The 25,724-nt window shown below is 44.0% G+C and overlaps 2 protein-coding genes across 3 annotated transcripts in view; one reads left to right on the top strand and one right to left on the bottom strand.

Moving 5' to 3' along the window:
* Nucleotides 1-118: 118 nt before the first annotated feature.
* TUBGCP4 (tubulin gamma complex component 4) lies at nucleotides 119-13,901 on the bottom strand. Of its 2 annotated transcripts, XM_086471532.1 has the most exons (18): nucleotides 13,824-13,901; nucleotides 13,622-13,750; nucleotides 12,893-13,015; nucleotides 12,358-12,411; nucleotides 11,870-11,926; nucleotides 11,234-11,313; nucleotides 10,351-10,552; nucleotides 8,194-8,359; nucleotides 6,936-7,060; nucleotides 6,168-6,218; nucleotides 5,649-5,754; nucleotides 5,198-5,305; nucleotides 4,834-4,972; nucleotides 4,165-4,342; nucleotides 3,116-3,250; nucleotides 1,844-1,960; nucleotides 1,255-1,394; nucleotides 119-946 (listed from the first exon to the last, which is right to left on the bottom strand). In XM_086471532.1, exons 1-18 carry the CDS (start codon nucleotides 13,899-13,901, stop codon nucleotides 934-936), a joined length of 2,001 nt encoding a protein of 666 aa, XP_086327658.1. In that variant the 3' UTR covers nucleotides 119-933. The 2 variants fall into 2 exon arrangements, with proteins under 2 accessions (XP_086327658.1, XP_086327660.1); XM_086471534.1 differs by lacking the exon at nucleotides 119-946 and having other exon boundaries at nucleotides 1,251-1,394; nucleotides 4,834-4,990.
* Nucleotides 13,902-19,931: 6,030 nt separating this feature from the next.
* The window catches only part of IQGAP1 (IQ motif containing GTPase activating protein 1), a 73,130-nt gene continuing 67,337 nt past the window's right edge, over nucleotides 19,932-25,724 (top strand). Inside the window, exons 1-2 of the mRNA XM_086471777.1 lie at nucleotides 19,932-19,983; nucleotides 21,799-21,898. Coding sequence (XP_086327903.1) covers nucleotides 19,932-19,983; nucleotides 21,799-21,898 — 152 coding nt within the window. The remainder of the gene's footprint in view (nucleotides 19,984-21,798; nucleotides 21,899-25,724) is intronic.

Here is a 25,724-nt window from a genome sequence, read left to right as displayed (position 1 = left end):
GAAGTTCCTGCCAGATAGTGCTTTTCATTGAAATAGGATGCTGTGCCACTCTTGTCCCTTTGCACTTGGGTGCAGACATTGACAATATTCCACAAAATTGCATGACAAGATGGTTTTATTTTGGCTCAGTATGATAGTCAGTAGTAGCATTCTAAAGAGTCTTTGAGTGAAAACAGTACAGTTAGAGCTGCCATCCTAGTTAAGTTTCTCTTTAGTTTTAGTTCTAGCACACTCTTCTGCCAGCAGAAGGAGCTTTGTACTTTGAATAGGGCAAAGCTCCTACTTCTGTCTTGATGTATGTAATTTTAGCGCACAAAATGGATTAATTTTTATAGAGAAAGCATGTGACAGCAGCAGTGGCTCCTTTACCTATACAGATATGCTACAACAGTGTATCATATGAGACACTCATCTATTCCTTCTTCCCTCCCCCTTCACCTCAAACTGCTATTGCAGTTGTTGCATTTGACTGGAGGTATGTATTTGATTACCAGACAGTGGGTACTGTAAATCAGTTTACTGCCCAACTGGAACTTCTGAATACAGCCAAAACTTCATTCCTAACCAAGAACAATAGACTACTTCCTCCATACTCCAACTTGCAAAGGATCATAGTCCAGCTGAAGCATCTAGACATCGTAATTCTTGTTGCTTTTTCACTTTCTGAAGAGGCACAGACTGCCTCCTTAGAAGCACTTATGCAGGGCTGCTGAAAAGCATGTTTTTCCTAGTTCAGAAAAAAATGGAGTAGCTTTCTGCAATCCCTGGCCATCCTTGTATAAGTGGCACTTCCTGCCAATTCCTTCTGAAACAGTCATTCACCAGGCGAGAGCCAGCTACAAAGAAAAATTCAGTTGAGTGCAAACTCCAAGAGCACCAGTCTCCACTGCTTGAAGCATTGTTGGTCACAGCCTGAAGAAAAGGTCTCAGTGCTTAAACCCCAAAACTGCAAGAGAAGGGTACAATATTAACTAAGTGTTGAAAGGACCTCCCTTTATCAACCCACGTCAGCATTCTTCAGCCAACACAAGCTAGCAGCTAGTTCAACTTCATGCCAAAACAAACTCGAAAGAAAGCATATGAAAAATTAACTCATGCTGGTTTGTTACTTTTCTGTCATAGTATTTAGCAACACTTTGCTTCTAATTATTTTCGTTTACAAAATCAATTAAAATGTCTTATGATCGTTTAGATCACTTGGTGCTTCAAAGTACCTCAGGATAACGCTACAAGCAACCCTGAAGATATTCCTACCTGCCCAAGGTTCCTCCAGCCTGGGTGTAGTATTTGTTATAATCCAAGCGTAGCAGCAGTTGTGCTAAGTCAGAGTTTATCTGATGGTTGCGAACACTAGAGAGGATCTTGAAGAGAAGCGATGACTGACGGCTGAATCCCTGCAAATTAGAAGAAGTCAGTTCTGGGCACTCTCAAGAGAGAAACGAAGCAAGCAAGCCTTCATCTCTGTTCATGCCTAAATGATCCTTTTAACAGCCTCAAGAATCACTGCAAGAGAAGTGATGCTTGTGGTCCGACGTAAGGTAAGCTGTGAGCCGCAATAGTTACTAGGTGCTAGGTATCCAAAAGGAGGGGTAGCGGCACCAACCAGTGCCCACCTCCTTTCTAGTCTAATAGGGTAATTTTCTGCATATCTGTCCACATTCCTCTTCTCTGCGCACACAGAATTTTTGACTCAGGAACAGCTGCTTAATTAAAATCACCACAAGCACTCATCTAGAGGGTCTCAGCTTAAACTCACTCCTGTTCTACAGCTGTGAAAGCCAAGATGACTGCTTAAGCAACTGTTTGCATGGGAGAAGAAAGGACCGTATAAACGTAGATTCACCTTCACCAAAATACTGAGTTGTGCAGCTCCCCGTTCATCCAGTGGGCCCAGATTCTGACTGACCAGAGAACAAAAACTATGACAAAGATCCAGAATTTCATTTAAGCAGTGGAAAACCTGCATGGGATTAAAAAAAAAAAAAAAAAAAACCAAGATAGTAGTTTAAACAGAGTTCAAACCCAGAGAAAGCTGTTCTTAGTACCCGCAAAGTTGCGGCACTCATAATCGAGATGTTGCTGATACCGTGCTTTTCAATCATTAAAGAAAATGTTAAAGCACCTGTAGCATTTTTGTAAGGTTTTCTATCAAAAAAGAACTTGAATGTTATGCTGCATCTTTTCCCCCCACCCTTAACCTTTTGCAGACGTTACTGTGGAAACAGCATTGAGCGTAAGCCGTCTACATAGGCACAGAAGTTCAACACTGGCTTCCCTAGCCAACCAGCAGGCTACCATTGCAGCTTTGGGATTGAGAAGGAAGAATGAAGAGCAAGAGTTGTGGTTCAAGGCCTTAGATTCACTGTCCACAAAACTGGAGATTTCTTTTACATCAGTTGGTCAAGGTAACTTGCATTCAGGAGTGTTAAGAAAGCCCAAATGTCTCTCAGACATAACTACTGGAACACTTAAAAGTTGCAGACTGGATAATTAGTATTCTGCCACCTTTATGCTATAGCCTCAGAGACCAAGCAAAATAATGAAACATAAAATCTGTGGTATCAGTGTGTTTCACTGATAGCAACCTTCTTTAGGAATGTTTTTGTGAGGCTACATGTGTAATAAAAGTACTGGCAACACTGTTAACGTATTTTTGACTAGAGCAACAATAAACATTACCTTTAAAGTCCACTCGGGAACTTCTCAACTATTTTTATCATCTAAAGTAAGTAAGAGAGGGAATTTTTCTTAATCTAATGCATTTCAGAATGAGTCCCTCAGGAACAGTTCCCAGCACTATACTAATTAGTACTTCTTTAATAGAACTACCTGTGAGAAAAACATAGCGACAAAATTTAAAGAAATAAGGTTAACCAAACACTGGAATAATCTTGATTTAAAATTGCCAGGAATGCAGCGTCCATGCTCACCAACTGTAAATGTTGGTGTTATCTGTTCTAGTTTATACCTGCTTTATTCCTAGGACTGTAGTCTGTGCTCTGCAAGGGATTATCACTGATCTGTTTTAAAAGAGATGGTTTGTCGTATCAGTTCAAAAAGGTGTGTTTAAGGCAGCTGGAGTTTGTAGAAAAAGATGAAAACAAAACCTACTTACAGGTTTTAGGAGGATGAACGACTGAGCCAAGAGATTACTTAAGAAATGATCATGAGCCAATCGTATACTCTCAAAATCTCGCGTGGCATTTATCTGCTGCAGAAGCTGTGAGAACTGAGATTCCAGTACATCCACCTGATGGGTATGTAAAGAAGTCTCATTAGTATCTTCAGGAATGGGAATACTTCAGACTACCCAGAAGCTCTGTGTAAGAAACTTAATTTCCTTATTGCTAGTTGCCTTAGAGGCTGAGGATCACCTCTCTGCCTCCTGAATGGGGAATTAGATGTAACAGTAGTACATAAAGGGGGGTGGGGTCACAGAACGACAATTTTTGATGCCTAGGGAAATGGTCACTTTCTTTAAGATTAACTATTGAAAAAGTATATAGCTAGTAGGTAAAGAAACATATTTGATTGTAGTCATCTCTGAATTTTACGCTGGGCGATACTATCTGGAATCTCAGGGCAAAGGCTGCAGGGCAAAAGCTCAGCCAGAGTACAGTGGAGAATCTAGAAAGCCAGGCCCCCTCAATTCAGCTGTCATGCCTATTAACAAAATGATACAAAATTCTCACAAAATCATGCTACTAGTAACTGGTGTTTACATTTGAGAAGTTTCTTTTTTATTTCAAATGGTCAGGATATGGCTTCTGTCAATTCTTAAAACCCAAACAACACAAACACCAAAATGACTTGTCACTTAACTCATACTAGAGTTCGCTTAAAGGGGCAAGGGAAGAAGCTAGGATGCTATCTTAATGATGCTACTTCAGAGATGACTGTGGCTTCTTGCAAATGTTTAGTAGCACCAGAGAGCCAAAACTCCTGCATTTCCAGTAACACTGATTCACAAGTCCAAAAGCTTTATAATTGTAGCACTAAGTCGGGGAACTCAGAAAAACTTCTAGACTTGTTCCAAAGGAAATCCTGATTTCCTTAAGGTACAAAGAATCTGAACCCTGAAAGGCAGGACTTCAGTCCTCCCTCTATGCATTTCTGCCAGCTCCTGATTAACTGATACAGTTCACCTTTCTCTACAGTCCTGACCTGCAGGTAATACTGAAGATTGTCCACAAGGAAAGCCATGTGATCCCTCAGACGCCACTTGATGGCATCAGTTCTGTTAGATTTCAGGTGTTTGCGTTGCATCTGGAGAGCCCAGCAGTGCTGTAGCTCAGCCTGGACTCGTCGCACGCTCAGCAGGTATTTGAACACCACATTGTACCTACAGTCAAAAAATAGGAAGTTGTATTTTGGAAGGAAGAGAAAAATCATCCTTGGGTGCAGGTACCAGAGAACGTGACAATGCAAGACTGGAAAAAGAAACAGGAGGTGGCTGCCTACCAACAGACATGGCAGGTCAGGTGATGACCCATCTCAGAGTAACAGATTTTTGCTCATATTGGTTACTGACCTAAGGAAAAAAAAAAAAGTTAATTTCTCTTTAAGGAGGGAAGAGGTGACGATATCTTGTCAAAGTAGCACTGTTTCTATAAAATAGTGCAGATCTGTCAGCATCTTGCAGGTCTTACTGTCGTGAGCACTAGTATCGTCAATAAGTGGAAAGAGTAATTTTAAGGTTCAAGGAGCAAGATAAAGTATTACAGCTCTGCCCTTCTCTCCACAGAGAGGGGAAAAAAAACCCCAACACATTAGTGAGTGCCTGAGATCAGGGACCCTATAGATGAATATACAAAGACCATACCTAGTACTTACTTCTCCAGAACAGCAGGAGTAAAGAGAATGTGCAGTGGCCACTGAACTTTGTAAGACAGGCCCAGAGCTGCCCATCCAGATGTGGGGGCTTCACGTGGAGATAACTCCCGGCAAGGCCCTTCACGAGTCTGAGAAGTATCTGAAATCAAATGAGGTGCTGAATTAAGTCGTCTTCTCAGTCAAGACAACCATGGCAAGGAAAAGGGGAAAGAATAGAGTAAGAAGAGGCAAAGAAGGCTACACCATCACAAAGGGATGCAAAAGGAACCAAGGTAATACTTGTCTTCAGAGAAGGGTAAGTAGTAGGACTTGAAAACAAGGTCATCATCTCCCCTCTTAACTCACTAAAAATGCAAGTAGATACCTTTATGCTCTTTTCCATGATACTCAATGGTTAAGTGAAGCAGAGGAAGAAGGTTGTCATCATCTAACAGCACCTTATGAGCAGACTGCTGAAACGCAACGTTGACATCTGACAACGAGAGCACAGACATCAACACAAGATGATGCAGCTAGTGCTAATTTTGCACCCGTTAATTATTTATGCTCGGCCATAAAAGACACCACCGACATGTTATTTCCACTAGTTTCATTTAATTCCAGTTTCAAATGTGGCGAGAAACCTGTCGTCTGAAAGTTTCTAAGATGTTATTTTCACCCGCTCTGTGAGTCATTCTAATTCACAAGTGCTGTTATTTCAAAATAACGACAACTTCTAGAGGATAAGATAGACCTGTTCTGTACTGGACGTGGCTAACCATTTTCCTACTGCACCACAGAGAGGACAGTCTGCTAAGTGAATAAGCAACACTCACCGTGTTCAGTTACAGCCGTAGGTGGTGTTTTTAACATGTGCTGTGCAGTGTCGATGAAGGCCTGGAACAGCTCGCCTCTTCCCAAAAGGTAAAAGTCTTTTATAATCTGTGGAGATAATTTTTTGTATATAACCATATCAGAAACTGAGCAGAAATTTTAAGCATCGTAGCTGATAGCATCCGTTTTTATTGTTGCTTTGACGACAGCTGCCATTTCAAAACACAGCTGGAGAGCTCTGAATTTTATGCAGTGCCCAAAAAGTCAACACTGCCTTTGCTTCAAGATGCAAACGATAAAACCACGCACACGCTCCCCCCTCTAACTCTGTCTCTGACCAAGTTCTATCACTCTGTGCTCATTCTTGAGACCTGGAAAATGAAAACAGCTTTCCCTAAAAGAAGAAAGTGCATAGTCTAAGACCGTAAAGTATTTAAGGGGAAAGAGCCATTAAAAAAGAAAGAAAGGAAGAAAAAAAAAATTAAAGGGGTTTACCAAAAACAAGCTAGCAGTTGCATTACCTTCAGTTGTCCTAGTAAATCTGATTCCTCTACCATCAGTTTCCAAAGATGCTAGTGAGGAAACAAAAAACAAACAAAACAAAAGAAACCTTCCCTCAGATTTATCTAAACTCATTCAGTGAGAACAGAAGCTGTCTTAAAATACTTGTGATGTATACAAAAAAGCATCTATATAAAACACTATATAAAGAACAAGAAAACACACTGAGAATCCTGTGTGTAGACAGCCCATGCTACTAGTTAGAACACTCTTGATGTGTATCAGCAAGGAACTGTGCCTAAGAAACATGAAGACCCATGAAAAAAAAAAAAAAAAAAAAAGGACAAATTCTTACAAAATCAGTTCCACCTTAGCTTTATTCTCACTTTTCTAACCTCCCCATCTTCTCAGGTCCCCCTACCTGCCCCAAGTGAAAAAAAAAAGATTGAAAACTGCCAAAGCAAAGTATTTGTCCAGTGAGATGCCCTCTGTTATGCTGAAAGCATGATAAAAAGTTCTGAAGTCATTTCAAGTGAAATAAAAAAAACAACCAACCCCAAACATGGTTCTTCCCCCCATGAAAGTGCATTGTATTTGTTGACATCCTTTTGTCATTAGAAGTTGAGGTAACATGAAACTCTGAGCCCCATAAGAACATGAAAGCTACCTGCAGCACTCACATGCTTATTCAATCACTGATTCTAAAGTGCCCCCTTCTTCTCCCAGTCATTCACAGAACCGAAGAGCTCCTCAGCCTGTACAGTAGTTACCCTTCCTAGGATCCTTACCTCAGCAACAGTGCTCCGTATCCAGTCAACCACTGATTCAAAGTCCACTAAACTAAAGAGCGGTTGCTGCTTGAGTCGATGTAGCTCTGCTGCAAAAGTGTCTTCCTGGTTTTTTAGGATGGAGCCTATGCAGCAACAAGAAAAGCGGTTTGGACAATAAAAAGGAGTACCATTTGGAGAAGTGCAGACCCCTTGCAGCACAGAAAGGCTGTCCAGGCAGCACCATCTCAGGTCTGGCGAGGAACATGTGAAGTTGGGGAGGCCTCAAAGTACAAGTACCAAGGTACAAGATTACTATTGCAAGTACAGTTACAGTATAGACACTTGACATGGCAGCGCTGTGGTCTCAGTAAAAACCCAAGAAAGTATTTTCTATGTAAATGACTGCCACTAACAGCCCTTTTCCTAGAAGCTTGATCTTTCAACTCGCAACTTTTCTGCCACATTAACCAGTTGGTTTGGTTCTTCACCTACCCCTGCCCCTTTCAAATCTATCCTTCTTCTTGAACTTGGGTATTTATTTATTTTTTTAACCAATTAAGCTAGAAGACCAATTTCTTTTCACCTCACTTCTGCTAAGGCAAGAAAACAGTCCAATTGGTCCTTTGTTCTCTGCAGTGTCGCTCCAGTCATTTGAGCACTTTTGCAAAGACAAGCTCAAGATAGAGCCTCCACAGCAGTCCTCCCCAATTGGTGTAGCAATGTATTTCCAAAACCATCTCCAATGTAAACATATCAGGCGCTCAAAGAGAACCATCAGCTGGAATTGCCTCTCTCTTACTGTCTTCAAGGCTCCATCTTCATCATTTGTCTTCCACAGCAACCTTCGGAACTACCTTGCAATCAATCTCTCATTTGTGGATGCGTTTTAATCCTATGACACGATTCTGCATCTTAAACACTCGGAGCAAGATGTGCCCTTGTTTCTGTCTGCACCCCCCAGGGACAGGGATGCAAACTGAAAAGAAAAACACGACCTGTGCAATCGCTTTATTTATCCAGAGCAAATCACATGGTGATTTGTTGCTGGAGACTACGTTTGGAAAGTGTTATTATTTACTCATCCTGTTCTTATATATCTTGGAATCAATAAGCAGAACACTGGGACCACTGCTCTGTTCTGGTACCACCAGCTGTATGTTCTGAAGAATATCAACTAACAGTCAGTGACTGTTGAGGAATTTGTTAATACAGCATTCTGGAAGATACTTGTCATTACTCATAACTGAGCAAAGCCTGCAAGAAAGATGTTCCTTACCTTTTCTGGTCAGGTTAACATTTTGATTCTCAAACATCTGGACAGATTCTCCCACAAAGAGGATTTTCTCAGCAACCCGCACAGGAATGTATGAAGGTAGCATTTCTACTCGCAGAGAAAACTGTTTTAGAGATGGAGCTAACATGTTCTCCTCCTCAATCAAGCGCTGTCACGAGACCCCAGGGAAAAGAAATCAAGCAAAAAAAGTGAGAGAAAAACAGACAGAAAAGGTGTGTAAAGGCGGGGGAGGCAGAATCCAAGTATATTGCAAGGAAGCAGAAAGGTAGCAAACCTGATTTGCATCATTTAAGTAAGCCTGCAAACTTCTTAATGCTTCTGATGCACTAACAGATCTCCCTAAAGAAGACGCTTTCATCAGAGAGGGGAGCAGAAGCGGGAAAAGGAGAAGCTAAGCCTTTGTGGAATAGCAGCAAATTGGCTCTCCCAAAGGATAACGTTACATCAGCAAAGGGAATTTTTGTTGCAACTGCATTACATTAGTTTTTCTGCAGCCATAACAATGTTAATTAGCATTATGAAAAATAATCCTCCCCTACACCCATTCCTGTATGTTTTAATGCTGCTAGAACATTTGTGATACAGGCCACATGTAAACACCTCCACTACTGAGCAAATATAGGTTAAAGATCTGAAGCATAAATTAGGCAACTTTCTCAGTTCCTGTGAAAGGTGTTTAAAAGAATACTGTAAGTTATTAACTTCTTTCTGAATGTATTAATAAAGAACTCTAAGTACAGAGGCAAGACCGTCGTTCAGAGAAGCAATACTGATTATTTCTTTTGGCTTTCTTGTTACTGGAGAATTACGTTCCATGATTCAAAAAACATCGTGCTAATAAATTTTTGAGAATGTTTGCCATCTACAGAATTCTTCATTTTAATATGAGAATTCCATATGAGTTTGTATACTGATATTAACAGCTTGGCGATTCTTTTCTTAAGATTCTTCTGACACTTTTAGGTGAGGAAATCCCCAAGTATTTTATTGGTCTATGCCATCAATACTCAGGATTTCTTATTTTACTCTCTGACTGAAGAATTGCCAACACTGTTAGTCAATAATACTGAAGAAGAGAGTTAATTAGGTGCTCTTGGTGTCATCTTAATGTCTACATTTTCCACCATGGACCTAGAAGACTCACCAATTTTCACATTCTTCCTATATTCGATATAGTGAAATAATAGATTTTTCACTAACTGCCTCTTAAAAGTTTTCCCTTGTTTTTGCCTGTGGGTAGTCTGTCCTCAGCAGAGACTGTTTGTACAGGGCACTGAATTATTAGTATGCAACACAGGGCGTTTCAGGGGTGAATCTTCTGTGTGTTCACAGCCAAGTTGCATGCAGCACACTAACACCACGGGTGCTCACAAAATGTTGTCTCACAGTAAACTAGAGTGTGAATTTAGAGAGTTGCAGTTGCTCCTCACTGGTCCCTGATGCAGACACCATTCACGTGTACAAAGTGTGGAAGATTACTCCGTTGAGAAAGCTGCTTTGCACAAGGGCACTCTAATGGTGTGGTATCTACATGAGGAGTTACCCCATTTCACCAGTATACTGGCAGGTTGCTCCCTTGCTTAACGTAGCACCCTGGACATGTTCTTAGCAGCCTCTTGACTCTTGCAGAGCACATTTTTCCTCAGTAATGTCAGTAGCATTACCCTGTTAGGTAACATTTGCACAACAAGTGGTTGTGCAAGAAAGGTACTTGACCCAGCTGCCAATAGAAAGGGTGTGAATCAAGTCACACCCAAGCTCCCCACACCCTTTCCCTTGCAATTGCTCACACTACCACCAATGCCTGTGTTGAGCAGATCACACTGCTGACCATAAGGAATCAGAAAAAAGTCAGTCAGGAGCAGGGTGAGTACAGCAGTTCCAATTACTTGACATCGGCATCCACGCAGATACCATCCATACAGCTTTCCGCCCCGAGATTATCCAACTGTGCCAAACAATAGGTCTCTGTCCTTTATGCCTAGTTGCAACCTATTACAATATTCTACTGATTTGCCATCCTACCAGGTCTCAGTATGTGTCCAGTCTAGCATAGCTCAGACTGAAGCAGAAGACAACGTATTTCTTCTTTAGTTCCCCAAGGATCAAAGGATGCCAAGCTATGACTTGCAGTCTTACCAGGTCCTGCAGTTCTCGTAACTGTTTTCCTGTAAGTCCCCCAATTCCTAGGTCATCATCATCATCTTCAGGTTGGCTAGGGACATTTCCAGAAGACGGGCCCTGTTTGATAAAGAACTCTTCGTGTTGGTCTAGTAGCAATCCATGCAGCATCCAGGCAGAGAGCTGCTTATACATGACTCCATGACACACAGCCAGAATCCTGAGGTCAAGAGAAACAGACAGTGGGGCCTCTGCAGGCAGTAATCAAAACCTCATTGTACAGCATTCTAGAAAGTCCAGTTAATCGTCCAGGCAATATTGCAAGTGCTAAATGGCTAATGTGGAATTCTATCTTTTTTTTTTTTTTTTAAACAGAGAAAGATGGACCAATCACTTGCAAAACTAAATTATAATATGCCCTGACTATGTGGCTTCTCCACACAGATCTGCTAGTGCACCAGAAGTATCAGTAAGTTTGCAGTGGCTTCCCAGCCCTGCTGTTTCTACTCAATTACCATTTCAGCATGAACAGAAATTATCTTCTAAGTAGTCTGACTTTCTCCCCAAGGACATGCAAAACTAGCAACACTCACCCAGTCACATTTAGCCTTTTGAAGGATCAAAAAACAGTAACAGGTCTACCATATGCAAAATGGTACATGTAGACCTCAAAAGAAGAAAAAACATAGGGTCTGAACTTTCCTCAGCCCTAAGGCCAAAGTATGGAGAAAGCCTTAATTCCTGCCATAAGCCTGCTTTAGAGAAATCAAAGGGACTGTGACAGTTTTCCCTGCATGCTACTCCTACTTTTATATCATGCAAGCCTGTTTTCACAAGTAAGATAAACACTTTGACCCCCACTTCAGAAGAATGAAATAAAAGCTTTACTGTATCCACATACTTTTCGAGAGCACTGCGAACAGGAGGCAGCCCCCCACAGCTATGTTTGTGGACTGTCTCCAATATCTGACATCCATGAATCTGCAGAAAGAAAACATGGTTAGACTAGGTCTGTTATTTGGATCTCTACTGACCTTTTCAGACATTGAAACACTATGCTTTCAGCTAACAAGAAAATACCTTAACAAGCTGCACAAGTCTTACAGAAAGAAAGACGTAACATACTCCATGTAGTGAAGAAAGAGGCCTTCTATGTGTGGCTCTACACCCAAGCTTCTCAAAAATTTTCCTTAACAAAAAGTTAGCATTTCTGAAAACTAGCTTCTGCCTTTTTTTTTTTTTTTCTTTCAGGTGACCGTGGGAGAAAAGAGACTCAGAAAAGAAATTCGAACCAGCAGAATCTTGTACTATGAAATGTATTGTGTCTATAACATGCAAGTCAAAGATCATACCAATAAAGTCAAATCCAGTGTAAATGGGTGCAAAATAGTTATTCAATACTTACAGTAGCACTAGGAATAGGGCCTACTGAAACCACATTCTTTCCTAGTATTAAAGGTCTGGGATGGGGGCAGAAAGAACTTTATTAGCTACAGAGGAAACTTGTTAAGAGAAACTAACTACAATTTTACTGTACCTTCTGAGTCTTGATCTGTTCCACCATGACCATCACAGAGGGGAAGAGTAACTGAAACTGCAGAACAAGGAGCAAAATACTGAAATAGGCTGCTAAGCAAGGGAAGAGAGAAAAACTACACTTGAGTAAGTGTGGACAGAGCTGATTACAATCATTTAATGAAACTATCATCTGGCTTCCCCCACAAATTAAAACCGTGACATGAAAGTCTAGGAAGTGTGTCCTCCCTCCACTGGAGCAAGATGCCTGAAGTTACTATATTCCAGCTGCAGTTCAGGCTAAACACAGGCCGTGAGGAACATATGAGGGTCAAGGTGGAGGACCTGAGCTTTGTGTCAAAGTGCAAGTGATCCTTTGAGCATGATTAAGGGACTACAAATGTAGAGGCATTAAAAAGAAATGGCGTGACATGCCAGACTAACCCTTAGTTATCCCACCCACTTTCTTATTAGACTCAAGAAGTGATAATAATAACCGAAGAGCACTACCTGGTCCAAGGAATAATTAACATGCGAGATGGAAAGATGTGGGTCAGCCAGAAACTGTAAGAACAACAAAGCAATTAATGAAAATTAAAATAAGGTATGGATAAGTAAAAAAGCACGTTTGGCTCTATATTCCAAACCTTTCATTCCCACAGCTTTTTTTTCCCCCCACATATTTTTGGGCTGTGTCCCATTTTAGGCCATAACAACAACTGGATGGTGACAGTACACAAGATATGGCAGCTGCTAATCTAGCAGAGATTAATCAAAACCTTTACAACTGAGAATAGAAGTCACAATACTCTGAGGCAGATGGAGCACTTACTGAACTAAAAGTAGAGAGGACTTAATACTTATTAGAAGGAAGAATGATTTACCATGGCACCTCACAGGAATAATTTGGAAGGCATCCCTGATGTGGAAAGGAAAAAAACCTTGTCTCCTCTTTAGAGTAATTAGCATATTAACTGCAGAAATGACCACTTCCCACAATCTGTCAGCAGCAGGACAGATTCTTGTTCCAGTCTCTCTCCTTTACCTCTTGTTCTAGGTCAAGTAGTGCCTGTCGATAGGGCTGCAGCACTGAATCAAGACCTGTGCAGAAGGCTCGCAAATAAATGCCATGTAATCCACTCTGGTTTTGCTGAGACGGATGATGGTCCTGAAACCAAACAATAAAATCTGTATCAGCTCTCCAGACGTCAGTGCAGGTCTAAAGAGTAATGGAGCTTCTGTGCAGCATTACACCAGCAGCCAGTGGTGCAAACATACTGAAATGCACCTTAGCCCACCAGGAAGTGCCCAGAAAGAAACCCCAGAGGTTTGGCACAAGCAGAGTTACTTGAGTGGAGTTATATTTAGCTCTTCTGTGGACATGCACAAGTGTTGGGAACCACTGGTAACTTCAGTGCTTCTTTGTACTTAGGCATGGCTCCCGGTTCTAAAAGCTCTTCAGAAACCTTGAGGAGGACTCACTACAACATGGGGATGAGCATCCTGTACAGTTCACAAGCCCTGGCTTGTCTGCAGTGACCAGACATTATTATAGTGTGCTTCTCCAAGAATGAGATTTTACATGTGGTCCATCTTTCGCTGGTCTGCGTCCTCCCTTATTTGCATCGCGCAGAGCTTTCTGGAGCTCTGCTCGGGAACGCGCATTTGCTTGTGCTAGCGCGGGTACGCGCCGTGGGACACCCGCGCGGCCGGGCCGGACCTGCACCCGCTGCGCTCTGCCCGGGAACACAGCGGCGCGGAGCGGCGGCCCCACCTGCTGCTGTACGTGTCCCGTGTACTGCTCCACGAACTCGGCGAAGCGGATGTAGTCGGTGCCAAGGCGGCAGAGCCGGTTCAAGACGCTGGTCTCGCTGGGGTGCAGGAACGGCAGTTCCTGGGACACCTGAGGGGGAATCAGCGGTCAGGGCGGGGCCGGGCGGGGGCCGGGCGGGGGCCGGGCGGGGGCCGGGCCGTACCTGCAGGCCGCCGCGCTTGCTCCAGGTGAAGGCCGCCCCCGGGTACCCGCTCAGCGCCAGCAGCAGCTCGTGGATCATCCTGCCGCGCGGGCTGCTGGGAAGCGCGCAAGGGCCGCCGGGAAGGGCAGGGCTGCGCGGCGGCTGCGCGAGGCGCAGGGCAGCTCGCGCTGCGGGAGTGGCGGGGCCGGAGCCGGTTGTGCTGCGGAGGGCGGGTCCTCACCGGGCACGGGGCGGGGCGGGGCGGGGCCACGCGGGGGCGAGCGCGCCGGGTTGCTCGAACCGTCACTGGGAGCTGCAGAGCGCTGCGCCCCGCCCCGCCCCGCCCCGCCCCGCCCCGCGAGGGGCGCCCTGGCCCCGGCCCTGGCCCCGGCCCCGGCCCCTCTTTTGCTACAGGAGGGCGGTTGAATAACGTGGGTGGCTGTGACGGCAAGTGCTGGTCCAGAAGGTCCGTTCCAGGATGTCAGCAAATCTGCAGCCTTCCAGGTTAAATTTTGGGTTTGGTATTCCTTACCAGGTTTCTTTATCAGTGTCTCATATAATTTGTCAGTGTTTTATCAATGTCAGTTTTATCTTTCTTATATAGTGCTTTCCTTCACTTACTTTCTTAAGCCAGGTCATCTTTCAAGCAAGACTGCCCACTTTCAAAACGGTGGAGTTATCTAATAAACTGTTGTTTAGTAACCTTTTCATTTTCCTTATCCTATTTCTGGCAGTGTTTTTTCTTCATGTGTGTTTTTACTCTTCATCATTTAGAAGAAATTGGTGTTAAGGGTCATATGACAGAAGTCTGTTAACTGTTAATTTTAAACATGTACTTGGTTCATGATCAGCTTGTCACAATGAGATCTGAAGTGCAGGAAGAACTTCTGTTATCTTCTTGCAGGAATGAATAATTCCAAGTACATTGCCTCATTTTCTAAAGAAGTTTTTCTTTTAATATGGTCTCTCTGACGTGTGCATTTGCTTTCTATAACTGTCTTTATCTGTAACTTGGGAGCCCCAACGGTATCATTCTATCATGTATCAAAAGCTACCCTCTTATATTGACAAAGCTCCTGTTGTCTGAATCAAGACTGAGGAATTTGTCTAGGAGTTTGTTGGTCATCATTGACATAAGTATCACAGTGTGTATTGGGCCAGGAAAGCTATGTGCCATTCCTGCTTTTAGGAAGCAGTATTTGAGGTTTAGCACTGTTGCCTTCAATCTTGCAGTGCTGAAGTTAGTGGCAGTCCTTCGCTTATTTGTAAAAGGCTTTGGTTCAATCCCATGCTGCTGACCAAAGGTTCTGTGTTAGCAGGTGGACTTTGATTGATGCTGAATTTCAATACAGTATCTATTTTCAGTAGATTATAATGCTAAGCATGATATAGATTGTTTATAGGTAGTTAAATATGTAGTGATGGCTCAATAAGTGACCAAAAAATGTTTAGTCTGTAAAGACTAAATTCGTAGTTGAACAGCATCTTTGTGCAGTACTGTTAATGTAATGTTTTGAACAGAAATACATGCTACACATTGTATCTGTTAGAGAAATCTTGAATCTAAATACAGGCATCTTCTGCAGCCAGGAGCTAAGCTTACAGCAGCATTCCTTCACAAAAAGTGGAAATTCTCAAGTCTTCCTTCAGAACAGGGCAGGACTGAACACGGTGTAAAACTTCCTAGAGCAGAAGGAACTTTCTTTTATCGAAGGCAGGGGTTGTGGGGGGAACTAATTTTTGTGGAAGGTAGTGAATTGTTCGAAGCAAATCATACTTATACTATGATTTATACTTATAATTAACCATGCAAGCAATTTAAATGGAGATATGGTGGCTTTTTCATCATTGGGGTCCTTCTCTGGTGGTGAAAGTTACGGGTTTGGTGTGTGGCCAGTGTCACAGAATTGGTCAGGGTAGATGTCTCATGGTGTCTTTGCTTTATAATCTGTAAATCTGGCTCAACCCCACTCACTTGCTTCCAGCTAAATATTGTGGTCTGCTCAGGACTTAAATTACTTTATTGGCTCCCCAAGTGTCTTTTTAGGTAGCCTACATGAGAACAAATAGAGGAAACAAAGCAGCGTTACAAAGCAGATAAAAAGACAGGGAGTATGTACTACAGACAAAACGAATCTTGAGTTGCCCCGTTTTTTATGGTTTTATATTTTGTTTTGTTCTGTTTTTTTCCAGGTAACTGTGGGACTTCTTGGACCGTACAGGTCCTTCAAGAGAAACTGTACCTGGTGTGTGGGGACAAGTGCGCAGTTCTCCAGTTCAGGAAGCCTTTTTGCCAGTACAGAGCTTGCCCGTGTTGCACTGTCGTGAGGGGGAAGGGAGAGGATTTTATCACGGGCACTCAGAGCAGGGAGATTTCTAACTTGCCTCCAAAGAGTAAGGACTCCTCTGCTATTCCAGCAGCCTGTTGCTGTGCCCTAGCATCGTGTCATGACTGTCAGCAGAACTGGGCAGGATTTGGGCTCCATGCTTTTCTGTCACTTGCTCTCAGTGTTCCATGGGGAGTCCTGCAGATAGTGTGCATGCAGGGCTGTATCCCAGGCAGCTGCTGGGCCATCGGAAGCAAGGTCAGGATGCAAAAGCAAGAGTGTGGAAGCAAAGGGGATTGAGGAGACCCCTTTTGAAAGCCAGACTTCCCTTTTTCCTGCCTGGCTTGTCTGGTGCGGTGGAAGCATGTGGGATGGGGTGGTCTGTATTCTCTTGCCCCAGGTGTGCAGCTGCTTCCCTTTCAGTTTCTCCAGAGGTCCATGCAAAGTTCCCTGCTGCAAACATGGGCAGATCAGGGCTGTGGGAGTGATCTGGGCTAGCACTGAGAGTGCAGTTGTGAACTAGCACGAGGGTGGGCAGGCGTGTGGATGTTTGTGTGTATGTCTCTGTGTTTCCTTCTTTTAAGCCAGGTCAGTAGCTTGTCTCATTTGACTGCTGTGATTTTGAGCTGATGCTGGGAGCCAAAAGGCAACTTTTGCAGTGGCAATCCATAGCCTAACATGCAACCGTCTACAAGAGTATCACCAAGTATGTGAGGGGTACGAGTCTTTTTTATATATACATATATATGCACAGATATATATTTTTCAGTGTGTATATATATGTAATGTATAGCTATGCTTACTCGATTGGGACAGCTCTATCTGGATTCCTACAGGGCATTCTGCCCCTGTAGGCACAGAATATGTAGGTAAACAGGGCAGCTGGAGAAGACAGCAAAAATGAATAGAGATCTAAACCTTATTACAGACATAGGGGATAATAGTTAAATTTATTTGGGACAAATGGGGTCTAACGGGAAAGGTCATGACTGGCTGTACATGATTGAAGTACAAAAATAGTATTAAGAAATAAAAAAATAGTAATAAGGATGAGATGGATCATCAGAACGAAGAACACTAAGATGTAGAGTGGCAACAGATGTATGTTATTCCAGCTGTCTGGGAGTTTCATGTGTGCTACAGAGAGAATAATGGGTTGGAATTCTTAGTGCTAAATGGGACCTAGAGCAGATCCTGCTCCATCTTCAGGCTATGTTTTGCCAGAAATGAGGATACATGTGAACAATTATTCAGTGGAAGGTTGTTTGAATATGCTGTTATTTCCCAATCTTTCTTTGGACTGCGAGACGGTAATACTTCGGAAAGGCAGGTGCAATAGCTATATATGCTATCCTGTTTGGAGGGGGATTTGAAAAGGTTAAGAGATTCATTATGTTTCAGTGGTAGCCTGCGGATGGGTTATCTTAAGTGACTAAAGAATCACTGCTTTGGAGTCTTCAGGTGTTCTAAACATCAATTTTTTCAGCACTATTCACAGAAATAATCTTTCTCATAAAAGAAGTGGCCAATAAATACCTGCAAAAGAACAGATAACAGTAGTTCAAATAAAGGACTGAATTTTGGAGCTCCGTTTCCCCTAGGAAGCCTAGTGATTAGACTTTAAGGCCAAGTACTTAAAGAATTTTTTTTTACAGAACTGATCACTCAGATTTTGAAACTAGAAAAAAATAAGTGCCTCTTTAATGCTATTTGTAAGGCTATCTGACTGTTGCCTATTGAACATTTAAAAACAAAACCACCCCAAGACAAAGAGGAGAGGCAATAAATTAAACGCACAGATACACAAACCCTAACAACAGTTAGCAGAGACAGTAACAAAGACCAGAAATCTTAAATGAGGGGAGCTAATACAGGAACCACTGAAATATAACCTTGAAGAGGTTCAGCCAGATTCTTTGATGATGTGTGAGAATCATGATTTATTTTTCTTATCAGAATGGGTCTTATAGGAAAGAGTAAGTTTATGAGATTTTTTTGAGGGAGGATTGTGGGACTGTGCAAAAAATATTATGGGATTTTTAGGGGGAACAAAACCGGTTTTGCACTCCATAATCTACATATAACCATTTTAAATGTCTTCTCATTGCATAGCTGCAAAGCAGCCACATGTGAAGTAATGCCAATAAATGTTAATAATTAGAACTATAAGTGTTTGTTATAAAGCCTTTTGTTTTGATTTTGTGTCTGGCATTCACTATGTAGTTACTTTGTAACTGTTGAACTGTGATGTGTAACAATTATAATCAACAGAAACAGCTTTCAATTTTAGTCTCCCTTTTATACAGACCCTTAAAAAAATTACATAAATACATTTTTTGATGGACTTGCAGAATCGTTGAGGTTGGAAGGGACCTCTGTAAGTCTCTAGTCCAACCTTGCTTCCTCAACACAGCGTCAACTAGAGCAGGTTGTCCAGGACTCTGTCTAGTTAGGTTTGAAGTATCTCCAAGGACAGAGACTGCACAACTTCTCTGGGCAACTTGTTCCAGTCAGTGGTTGACCACCCTCAAAGTAAAAATGTTTCTTCTTCTGTTCAAGTGGACTTTTGTGAATTTCAGTCCATTGCCCATTGCTTCTTGGCCTCCTCTCTCAGCCTGTGCTGATATGTAAGATCCTCCAAGCCCTTAATCAGTTGCTTGGTGCTTCACTGAACTTCCTCTGTTATGTTCATGTCTTCCTTGTACTGGGGAAGCTGGAACCAGACCCTATACTTTACATGTGGTTTTACCAGCACTGGGAAGAGGGGAAGGATCACCTCCCTTACCTGTTTGTAGTGCTTTTCCTAATAGAGGCTGTTGGTCTACTGAATTACTTAATTTGTGCTTATATAAGGTAGGAAGCTTATACCCTGGTAGTGAAATTCATGGGACTGATTAAAATGGACACACAGTGGCACCTTCAGTACTCTGACTCTTGAACAAGAACTAGGCAAAGCAACAGTAATAAATGAGCTTAACATGTGCTGAGGGGAAGGGAACTTTCAAGGCCTGATCATCTCCTGTGGCAGCGCTGCTGAATGTTGCTGCTGTTGTATGCTGATATATTGGGGCACCCTGCTTCAAATTGTGGCTGACATTTCAGGTGAGTTACCATGGTGTGGTCAGCAGGGCTCTTTAGATGGAACGGCACAGCTGTGTCCAGCAAGGCCAGGTTTCGCTACTGAAGAGAGCCGATGCAGCTGGGAAGCCTGGCAAGAGAAGAGGATGTAGGCAAGCCTGGCCTGGCAGGGTGTGTGGAAGGGGGCCGGACCGTCAAGGCTGAGCTGATGTGGCTGCGCTGTACGCAGGGAACTGGCATGGCAGGGCTGTGTGCGTGAGGAAGCCGGGAGGGTTGAGGGCAGATGCAGGGTCGTGACTGTGGTGACCTGGGCTGTGTCCCACGTAACAGGGCCGTCAGCGCTGCAGAGCTGAGGTCGGAGCTTAGTTGGGTGTCGTGAAGGGGGCTGGCAGGAAAGCTCAGCGCCTCGGGCGGGGCAGGCCCAGGGCGGGGACCTGAGAGGGGGACCCCGGGGCGGGACACGGGCTCCTGCGTGGTGCAGGGCGGCCCGGCTGGCGTCCGTCCGGGCTGAGGCTTGCGGGACGAGGCTGAGCTAGGCTGGACGCCGAGGGGCCGGGCCGGGCGCGCTGTCGCCCCGCTGCGGAGGTGGCCAGGGTGCGGCCGGGGTGGGGCGAGTGAGCGAGCGCGGGGCGACGGCTCCTCCCCCGCCACACCCGGTGCGGCAGGAAGAGGAACAGCCGCGGACGCGCCCAGCTCCCGGCCGGCCCCGGCCCAGCGCAGCGTCATGGCGGCGGAGGAGATGGACGGGCTGCCTGTGTCCCGGCCCCACTATGGCTGTGAGTCCTGGGGTGCCCGGGGTTCCGCGCGGCCGCCAAGCAGCGACCTGACCGGCGACGCCCTTCCCGGCCCGCGCTGTCCGTCCCTTTCCAGGGGCCGCTGCTGGGAGGGGAGGCTGGGGCGCTGCAGGCGCGGGGGGAGCCGCGGGGTCTCGGCTCTGGGACTGGCCCGCGGGCGCGGTGGGTCCCGCCGGCTCTCCGCGCGGGCCCCGGGCGCGTCCCGCCGTGCCGCCCGCGGGGTGGGCGCCCCGGGGCGCGGGAGCTCGTCCAAGCTCGACATCCGTCCTCGGGCGCTGGAGAAGAACGCGGGGAGAAGGCGGCGGATGGACAGCGCAGGGGCGTCTTACGGCTCGACCGCCGTCGCCTCCCGCCGGCGGGCTCCAAGCCTCGCCCAAGATGTCTGCCGCGGGCGGGGGGGCAGCGCCGGGCGGGGGCGCCCCTGGTGGGAGGGGGCGCCCCGGCAGGAGAGAGGCGCGGGGCCGCGGGCCGCCGCCGCGGCGGTCCCTGGCTTCTGCCTTCCCGCGTGTTTCGGCGACGACGCCTGACTTACCGGGCGCAGCGCGTCCCGATCGGACACCTCCGCCTCCTTGTCCTACGCTTGCTGTGGAGAGGGAGGCTTTAGTCCGAGGCGTCCGAAAGAAGTGCTCCCTTGTGCTACGATACTACGTCAAAAATAAGCAAAGGCAGGGAAAACCGCGGTGCCGCGGATGGGAGATGTACGCGACGATCAGCCAGGCCGTGCGGTGCTGGCCGAGGCGCGCGGGGCCGGGGTGGGCGGCAGCAGGTGGAGCGCCGGCGGGGGGGTTGTGTGCCCCGCGTTCGGCATGAAGTAAGAAGGAAGGATTGAGCTGGGGAGTCGGGAGGCGAGGGAATTTTTCCTTGCTAGTAGGCGTTACCCTGTGGTTTGGGACGGTTTTCGGCTCTTGTAACTTTGGGTGGTATCGGTAGAGTCATCGGGAAGGTGCCTTTGCGGTACTCCAGACTAGTTTCTGAGAGACCTTTTGCCGTTTGAACCAAGGTCTTGTTTGATCCCAAGTGCTGTAGTTGAAATCTCATCACTTGCATGTATTTGTTGAAGGCATTTTAGCTGTAAACTAACCTTTGATTAATAGTGGTATGAGATGTTTCCTATTTGCCAAGTTGGTCCATAAACCCTAAAAAGTCGTGGGGTTTTGGTTGTTCTTTTTTTTTTTTTTTGACATGAGAGCATGGATGAGGTATTTAGCTGTAAAATGGAAAGGGTAGGCTTTATTACTGAGGCTTTAAACACGCAGAATCTGGAAGATTTAGGCATATAGCCCTATGTAGGTCCTTGGCTTGATCTGATGTGCAGCTTATGGATCTGAATGATTGCCTTCCAGATGAGGTTTGTGAGTAGCACTTCCATCTTTTTTAGAGATGGACTATAGAGGTACCGAACAGGTTATGTGATGCGAATGTATATTGTTGTCCTTCCTTAATCTTTGGCTACCAAAATCAGGGGATAGATGAAGGGACATGTGGTTGCTGGTCTGCTTTTGAGGAAGAGAAAGGCAAAGTGAGAAGAAAACAAGAAAATGAAGGACTGGTTCTAAGAAATTGAAAGATGGAAGAGGTTGGATCACAGTCAAATTGAGAAATCAGAAAGAGGGAAGGTGGCAAGTTTATGTGACAAGGAAGGATAAGGAAACAGGGTCTCTCCTGGTCCTTCATTTTTCTTAATCAAATAAAACCTGTGATGAGTTTCTTTGGGAAAGGTTGGGTCTGTTTTTTGGTGTGCCTGTCCAGTTCCATTCGGTCTTCAACAACCTGAGAATGTGTTTTGACTATTTGCAGCTGTCTTGGATAATGAGAGATTAACAGCAGAGGAAATGGATGAAAGACGACGCCAGAATGTAGCCTATGAATACCTTTGTCATCTGGAGGAAGCAAAGAGGTAAGAATAAGTGGTTTTGAAACTGCTGGTGCTTGAAAAGAATTTATGGTATTTGTTAAGGGAAATAATTTGTATGCAGTTTACCTCTTGTCTGTGTTTCTTAGTGGCTATATCAGTTAATTTTAAAAAACAAACTTCCCCTTCCCCCCCTGCCCCCCAAAAAACCACCCCGAAACCAGCTGACCCCGATGTGCATATCTAACACGTTCTTGAGGACTTTCTGTGACAAGGCCTCTGTAGCTCTAGTGCCAGTATTCCTAGCACCAAATGGGTTCTCCCTGTTACCCGACTTGTATATGTCTTGGTGCAGTTTTACCTCACTGCTTGTCAATGGACATGAAGAACAGGTTATTCTTTTCCTCTTAACTGCAGTCTCTTACAGATGTAAATTGTAACGGTGTATTTCCCTTGCGCTTATCTTCTCTTAGATTGAAAACTCAATTCTTGCGTATTTCTCTGTGGGTCTGATTTAATAGGTCTGTAGTACTTTACCCTGGATTGTTCTGACTCCTTTCTGGTCGCTCCTTGCCTTTCTGGAAGTGCACTGCCAAAACAGAGGAAAGTTTTCCAGCAGGGGAGTTAACATGCGTAATTATAAGAGCACAAGGATTATTTTGAGTACCCTGATAGATATGCTAGTATAGTACATTGTGGCATGGTATCTATCTTTTCATAATGGTATGATGTAGTAGAGTGTTGCTGAGTTGCCACCCTTTTCCTTGAAGGTGTGCTGCTGAAATTTGTTCCTCATCCTGTTTTTGTACAGTCTATTGTGTTTTTCTGAGTGTGTTACCTTTCACTTGATCCTGCCGAATTTCATTTTTCCTGATCGTTGTTTAGTATGTTGAAGTAATTTTGATCTTATACCTGTCCTTCGTCATTTGTATAGCTTGTCATTTATGACATTAAATATGCCATTTCCATGTTTAATAAGCATGTAAGCATGCTGTATTTCTTCATTCAGACGATTAATGGAAATATGATCATAACACAGTAGATGCTATGTATCTGCTATTAAAGGAAAAAGAACCAATATTAGAAACAAATGCATGAAGTCTTACTGTTGATATTTTAAAAATCTTTTTACAAATGTTCGATCCTGTATGTTGTATGTGGAGAATAGGAATGAGACAGACTAGTTTGTCTACTGCTTCGCTTCTTGACTGTTGCGTCTTTTCATGCCTTTGTATAAACAGATTTTTTTACTCGAAATTTAAATTTTTTTTGAAGCTGGGATTGAGACCAAGGACAGGTTTTCAAGGACAAGAGTGAAGAAGAAAAGGGGAGGTAATGTTTGTATGGGTGACTCCCCCTGCCCCCAACACTTCTGAAAGTAAGGCTAGTGTTTCAGTTTGCATTTTGTAATTAGTCAGGAAATGGATTGTGAGCATTTTGTGATTAGTCAGCAAATGGATCGTGAGCTTAGACTTTCCTCATCCCCCAAAGATCAAGGCAAAGTAGCCAGTGTGTATACCACAGAAAATGACTTCTGGAGCAGTAGAAAAGTACAGAGCGTGCATAAAAGCATGTTCAAAATAGCCAACAGCACATTTTGTCATGGCTCGCTGAATGCTTCAGTCTGCCTTTGACCTTCAAAAGATGATATGGATTAAGAGCCATAAAACTTTCTCTTCCACTGGCTGGGTGATGAATTTTGGATAAATCTGGCTGAGTCTTCCCCAGCAAGACAGACATGTTCTGCTGTAGTGATTTTATTGGGGAGGAAATGCTGAGTTTAAGTTCACTGCTGGCAGAGTATAAAGAAGGACGTAATTGCAGGATTTTAATAGTTTATGCTGCCTCACTGAGGATGTATAGTATATTTTTGAAGGGGCAGAGACCACTCAGTTTACGCTGGTCTTTTAGGTGCTTCAAGACAATTGTCACTACTATAGATTCACAGAGCCTGTTTAGTTACTAATAGGCAATAATTTTAATTTTCTGTCCATACAAATTTGGATGAGGTGAAGTAGTGAGAAAGGTCTGACTATAAGTCAAAAGAACTCCTTCCCTTTGAATCCAAAATGTTTAGGAGCAAATGGTGACAAGAGTGTTGTGTTGTAGTCGCTGTCCATATGTGAAGACCCAGATCATCATTTGTGAACTCTTTCTGCCATTGCCCTCGGACTAAATGCTTTCCAAGGTGCTTGTTTGCTGTTCAATTCCATGTCCAGATTTGCAGAAGAATTCAGGAAAAAACACCTAACGCGCCACAGCGTTAGTATTTTTGTTAAGCTCTTGCTTAATCCTGGGGACTTACTCATTAGATAATTCATCTTTGACTCTTAAAATTTCTTAGGCATCTTATCTCTCCTTCTGAGTATTGCATTGGTATTGATGAGGCTGAGCAGTTGGACATTTGATTTTGCTGCACCTTGTCAGAAACAAGATGTTTTCACTATTTTGTCTCAGGATGAGCCTTCAGATGTTTCAAAGAATGCCTAGTGGTTACTGCGATGTTTTGTGAAGAATGAAGCAACAGCTCTGTTGCTCAAAATGCAAGAAGTGGTGTTGCAGCCTTCCTCGTATCCACTTTGGCCATCAGAGCACTTATTTGTTAAGTGGAAGGTCTGCTTGGAGAGCTTCAAATACCACTTTTCCAACCCTCAACCCGTGTTTGCTTAATGGCCTATAGGCTGTTCGCGCATATGTGAGTGGGAATTCCTGACTCCTATAGCTGAACCCATGCCACTTTGCATAAGAGTTAAAGATTAAGTGACCAGAAGGAGGGCAGGAGGCTCCTTAGTTTAATAATTAAGATACACAAGTGAGAGCAGAAAGGCTTGAGTTCATGGTCTACTCCCAAGAACTATTTTTTCCTCACTGAGCAGTCTTTTTGGAAATTGTCCTTTGAATTTTTTTTATTACTACTAGTACCGCCTAAAAGAGGGGTTTTGGCTGTGTTGTTGGTAAGGAGTTTATTTAGCAAAAACTAAACAAGAACTGTAAGAGATCATTAGACTTGAAATTAATGTCCTTGGTCTGATATTTTCTGTATTTTACTACTTTGCCAGTAGCGTAACTGAGATGGAACCTGTGAATTAGATGCTGTAGCATTTTGCTTGTGCTATTGATTTCAATGCCTCAGAGCTGTGGGTATGAATAGGGGGGTTTATAATATTTTTTCATAGTGAGAGATTTTCAGCTTGGAAGTTATATCTATAAGAAGAGGAGGAGGACCTAATAGCAGAGGAAGGTATCTCGTGCACCCTATGTCACACCTTCAGAAGCTGGAAGGGTGACGTTGTAAAGTTGATGGCGACTGAGGCAGGGCAGGAGGCAGCTGAAGAACAATTCTTAGTCGCTCCCCTCCTCCCCGCTGTAATCGTATTACATTATAATATTGCATTCACACATTGCAATTTATATTCATTTTTTTTATAATGTAAAGGCACCTAAAATGGTATGTATAGTATCATGCTGATTTGCATTGCATCAGCATTGTCAGAGGCTTACTCTCCCTTTAACCAAGCAAAACATACAGAGTCTGGAGGCAGAAGTGATGAAGGTCAGATGCAAATTGGCTAGCACCCAATTGCATGCTGAAATGAGAAATCCAGAAAAGTCTGGATTTCTGAACTATCTGATGTAACAGCACGTGTGCGGTAGCTTTGAGTATTTCACGAAGTTGTTTGGAGTACCTGTCTGCTAAGGAGCACGCATCAGAGGCGTTATCAGAGGAATATCAATAACTTGTACTTATTTAACGGTATTCCAGCCTGTGTTGAGGTGTTTGTTTGTGGTTTTTTTTTTTTTTTTTCCTTCTTCTTGGGCTATCGCTGTTCTGTTGTTACTTAGCAGTGTTTGACTTCAGCTACTGATGTGC

Source organism: Leptosomus discolor, chromosome 11 (genome assembly GCF_034619465.1).
Source record: "Leptosomus discolor isolate bLepDis1 chromosome 11, bLepDis1.hap2, whole genome shotgun sequence".
Lineage (NCBI taxonomy): Eukaryota > Metazoa > Chordata > Aves > Leptosomiformes > Leptosomidae > Leptosomus > Leptosomus discolor.
This window is presented reverse-complemented; position numbering and strand designations above follow the sequence as displayed.